This window comes from Montipora foliosa, chromosome 10, assembly GCF_036669935.1.
Source record: "Montipora foliosa isolate CH-2021 chromosome 10, ASM3666993v2, whole genome shotgun sequence".
Taxonomy (NCBI): Eukaryota; Metazoa; Cnidaria; class Anthozoa; order Scleractinia; family Acroporidae; genus Montipora; species Montipora foliosa.
Genome location: NC_090878.1, coordinates 18,922,305 through 18,927,304, shown reverse-complemented (window position 1 = coordinate 18,927,304; position 5,000 = coordinate 18,922,305). Strand labels below are relative to the sequence as shown.

The following is a 5,000-nucleotide window of genomic DNA, read 5'->3' as shown; positions in this document are numbered from 1 at the left end:
TTTTGCAATGTAACGGCGCCTTACATCTGGTAGTTTTTTTACCTGCATGCCGTAACAAGATCGAGCTCAGTTCCTTGCCGTGAAATTAATTCTCAAGATGGCTGCAAAGGGCAATATTATTTATGCCGCATGCTTTGTTACCTCTGTTTCCTTGAGGAGTCCTGAAAACTAGCGTGAATCCGGATACGCTTCGAATGCGTGTACGGGCAAATTCGATTTGAATACGCTGCGTTTGGAAAGGTATTTTTTTGGTTTCTTTGATTTCTTCTTTCATTTCAGGGATGGTGCAGTGGTGAGAGCACTCGCCTCCCACCAATGTGGCCCGGGTCCGATTCTCAGTCTCTGCGGCATATGTGGGTTGAGTTTGTTGGTTCTCTACTCTGCTCTGAGAGGTTTTTCTCCGGGTACTCCGGTTTTCCCCTCTCCACAAAAACCAACATTTGATTTGATTTGTGTTTTAATTTGTTTTAATTTGTGTTTTAAATTGTTGTTTGTGTTTTGATTTGTGTCTTTATTTGTTTGTGTTTTAATTTACAGTGTCCCCAATTAGTGCTCTTCGGCGCTAGAAGATTAGACACTTAAATAAAGTTCCTTTCCTTTAATCATTTTCGCAGATTTGCGTTAAAAGATGATTTCTTTTCTCTCGAGGCTTAAACAGAATAAAGAATTGGTTTTCCACAAGTTTTTAGTAGAAGTTTCTTTACCTTCAACTAGGTTACCAAATAACTATAGACCTAAGAGGCTAGCATCGTTATATCAACAATCCAAATAAAATCAGGTCTGGTAGTTTTAATACATCACTGAAGTCATGAACATAGAATAAGAAAAATGAGGGAACCAAAATGGATCCTCCCTGAGGGCGGGTGCGTATATTAATGACCGCTAAACCAAACAAGTTACGCCAACCCCTTAGTGTTCACATTTATGAAACATAATTTTTTTTTTTTATCCACCGTAATAAAGGCCTTAGAATATAAATAAACGCACACCTATGAGATGTTCACTGTCATCAAGCGCAAGATGACTTCTTGTACAGGTCAATCAGTGGTAAAGAGTTAGTAAATACGCAATGTAGAGAAAACATGAACTTAGTGTAATGTATAATGTGATAAATGTGACGTAATTTACTTAAGCTGCTTACGGGATGGTAAAAGATAATTACTTTCTAGAGCAACTTTGAGATTCCAGGGGACATTTAGAGCAGTCTGTATATCATAAAAAGTGATTGACCACCAGCTTTAAACACTGGTATCACACGAGCAATTTGATTAGATTAGGAAAATCTGATGACAAAAGACAACAGTATTACTTTGGCTAAGTAAAGTCTAATATGGGACCAATGTATTCCATTTAAATACACCTATTTTGTGCGGTCAATTGCGGCTTTAAAATTCAGTTTAAATCACACAAAGGGCTCAGCAAAAGAACTCAAGAGTTTGACGTCAACAGCAAAAAATAGACCTAATCTGCTAACTCAAATGTTGTACCCAATTAAAACCCTTTGGGAACAGAACGTTTTGTTCCACGTGTTTCCATATCATTTAAATATGAATGCTACCATATCATGCAAATACAATACACAAAGAATCTTAATCCCGGGTGATTTGAATTGGGTACAACATTGAATTAGCCGATTAGTTCTATTGTCTTTGTTAGACCCATAATGACATGCGGTCTCTTTTGTGTTGGTTTGGCTACGTACCTGCAGCATTTGTGGTCAGTGGATTGAACTTCTTATGCTCTCTTTTGTATTTTTCAAGGAGCGCCCTCACTTTCAAAGACGACCTTCCTTGTTCTCAAGAGTTCTTGCAATCAAGAATGATAGACAAAAAGATGAACGATTTTGAGCACCATATACAAGAGCTTAGAATTGCCAGAAAAGAGGGAAACAGAAAAGGGGAGGGTATTGCATATTTAAATCTGGGCGGTTATTATTCTGGCTTGGCTTATTTTGAACAGGCTAAGAGGGATTACACAGAAGCATTAAGCATTTTTAAGGAAATAAGTTCCAGTGCTGGAGAGATAAAAGCCTGTTACAATCTCGCCATCGCTTATTGTAGTCTGGGCAATTTTAAAAAGGCCAGAAAGTACCTAAAGCAACAATTAAGTATTGCAAAAGAATTAGGGCATCGGGACGAGGAGGCAAGAGCTCATTGCAATCTCGGCATCGCTTATCACAGACTGGGAAATTTTAAGAGATCCATAGAGTATCACCAACAACATCTTGGCATTGCAAAAGAAGTAGGAGATAGGGCTGGGGAGGGCAAGGCCAATGGTAATCTCGGCAACGCTTATCACAGTCTGGGCAACTTTAAGCGAGCCATAGAGTATCACGAAAAGGATCGTAGCATTGCAAAGGAACTAGGGGATAGGGACGGGGAAGGAATAGCCAATGGTAATCTCGGCAACGCTTATAACAGTCTGGGTGATTTCAAGCGAGCCATAGAGTATCTCGAGCAACATCTTAGCATTGCAAAAGAAGTAGGGGATAGGGCCGGTGAGGGAAGGGCCATTGGTAATCTCGGCATTGCTTACAAGGCTCTGGGCAACTATAAGCGAGCCATAGAGTATCACGAAAAACATCTTAGCATTGCAAAGGAAGTAGGGGATAGGGCCGGGGAGGGCGGTGCCAATTGTAATCTCGGCAACGCTTATAAGGGTCTGGGCAATTTCAAGCGAGCCACAGAGTATTACGAACAACATCTTAGCATTGCAAAGGAAGTAGGGGATAGGCCCGGGGAGGGCGGCGCCATTGGTAATCTCGGCAACGTTTATAACAGTCTGGGTGATTTCAAGCGAGCCATAGAGTATCTCGAGCAACATCTTAGCATTGCAAAAGAAGTAGGGGATAGGGCTGCAGAGGGCAAAGCCAGTGGTAATCTCGGCGACTCTTATAAGGGTCTGGGCAATTTTAAGCGAGCCATAGAGTATCACGAACAACATCTTAGCATTGCAAAAGAAGTAGGGGATAGGGTGGGGGAGGGCTTGGCCATTGGTAATCTCGGCAACGCTTATAAGGGTCTGGGCAATTTCAAGCGAGCCATAGAGTATCACGAAAAAGATCTTAGAATTGCAAAGGAAGTAGGGGATAGGGCCGGGGAGGGGAGGGCCATTGGTAACCTCGGCAACGCTTATAACAGTCTGGGCATTTTCAAGCGAGCCATAGAGTATCACGAAAAACACCTTAGCATTGCAAAGGAAGTTGGGGATAGGGCCGGGGAGGGCAGGGCCAATGGTAATCTCGGCAACGCTTATCACAATGTGGGCAACTTTAAGCGAGTCATAGAGTATCACGAAAAGCATCTTAGAATTGCAAAAGAAGTAGGGGATAGGGTCGGGGAGGGAGTAGCCTATGGTAATCTCGGCAACGATTATCACAATCTGGGCCTTTTTAAGCAAGCCATAGAGTATCACGAACAACATCGTATCATTGCAAAGGAAGTAGGGAATAGGGTTGGAGAGGGATACGCGTATGGCAATCTCGGCAATGCTTATTGCAGCATGGGTGAGCTTGAAAATGCTCTTCCCTTTAACGAACAACATCTTACTATTTCCAAAGAAACGGAGAATCCAGTAGGGCAGGGAATTGCTTGCTATTGGCTTGGTCGTGTTCATGAAAATTTAGGCTCGTTGTGCAAAGCCCTTAATTTTTATCGTCTAAGCATAAAACACTTCGATGAAACAAGGCGTCGTCTTGAATCAGAAGATGCATGGAAAATAAGTTTTCGTGACAAAAACCAGTTTGCGTACACAGCTCTGTGGAGAGCACTTTTAAAGAATGGAGAGGTTGATGAGGCTTTGTTTGCTGCTGAACAAGGACGAGCACAGGCCTTGACAGACATTTTGAAGGTGCAATTTGGAGTTCATGAAGAACCTACCTCGGCAATTGCGAGGACCGAAACTATCTCCGCTGTTATGAAATATTTGCCTTTACAAACAGTTTTCATAGCACTTGCGGGGAACACTATCAGTTTTTGGCTTCTGAGAAGAGGAAGCGGAATAAACTACAGGGAAAAGGAAATCCAACATGGAAGTGCTGGCTCACTGATAAAGACCACTTTGAATCAGATTGGCGCAGGGACTGTTGCCCGATGCGAGAATCGCCAGGTAAACAGGCATCGCAGCCACTTCGCTTGCAGTGGAGAAGCTGTTGAGGAATCCTTTCAGTCTCTCTGCGTGTCGCACAACCCCTTGCAGTCCTTGTATGATTTCTTAATTAGTCCCATTGCAGACTTGATCCAGAGTGATGACTTGGTCTATGTTCCTGATGGACCATTTTGCTTGGCTCCTTATTCTGCATTGAGTGACTCTTTCAGGATCCGCACTGTTCCCTCGTTGTCTGCTTTGAAACTGATCACAAGTGCACCTAATGTTTTCAACAGTAAGAGTGAAGCGCTACTTGTGGGCGATCCGTGTTTGAAGGAAATCACTTGGGGCATCGGTGGACCCGTGTCTAAACAGTTGCCGTGTGCGAAAAGAGAGGTGGAGATGATTGGACAACTTCTGCAGACCGCGCCTCTCACTGGCGAAAATGCAACGAAAGCTGAGGTCCTAAAAAGAATGAAATCAGTTGCTTTAATCCACATTGCTGCTCATGGAGATGACGAATTTGGAGAAATTGTTTTGGCCCCAAATCCCGACCGCACATCACAGATCCCTGAAGAGGAAGATTACATGTTAACGATGAGCGACGTTCATGCAGTTCGTCTTCAGGCAAAGCTGGTTGTGCTGAGTTGCTGTCATAGCGGTCAGGGAGAAGTAAAATCTGAGGGTGTGGTTGGAATAGCCAGAGCTTTCCTGTGTGCTGGTGCCCGGTCTGTTCTGGTGTCACTCTGGGCAATTGATGACGAGGCGACCTTGCTGTTTATGAAGAATTTTTACCAACACTTGGCAAATAGAAAAAGTGCAAGTCTAGCTCTTCATCATGCTATGAAATCTCTTCGAGAGACAAAGGAGTATTCCGCCATTAAATACTGGGCGCCATTTGTTCTAATTGGCGA

General features: G+C 43.1%; 1 protein-coding gene and 1 pseudogene across 7 annotated transcripts in view; both read left to right on the top strand.

The window, feature by feature from the left end:
• The window catches only part of LOC137974459 (tetratricopeptide repeat protein 28-like), a 282,236-nt pseudogene that overhangs the window by 126,997 nt on the left and 150,239 nt on the right, over positions 1-5,000 (top strand).
• The window catches only part of LOC137974449 (tetratricopeptide repeat protein 28-like), a 26,898-nt gene that overhangs the window by 18,933 nt on the left and 2,965 nt on the right, over positions 1-5,000 (top strand). For all 7 annotated transcript variants that reach the window (XM_068821452.1, XM_068821447.1, XM_068821453.1 and 4 more), the window contains one exon: positions 1,761-5,000. This exon is cut by the window's right edge and continues 44 nt beyond it. In XM_068821452.1, coding sequence (XP_068677553.1) covers positions 1,819-5,000 — 3,182 coding nt within the window. In that variant the 5' untranslated portion in view covers positions 1,761-1,818. The remainder of the gene's footprint in view (positions 1-1,760) is intronic.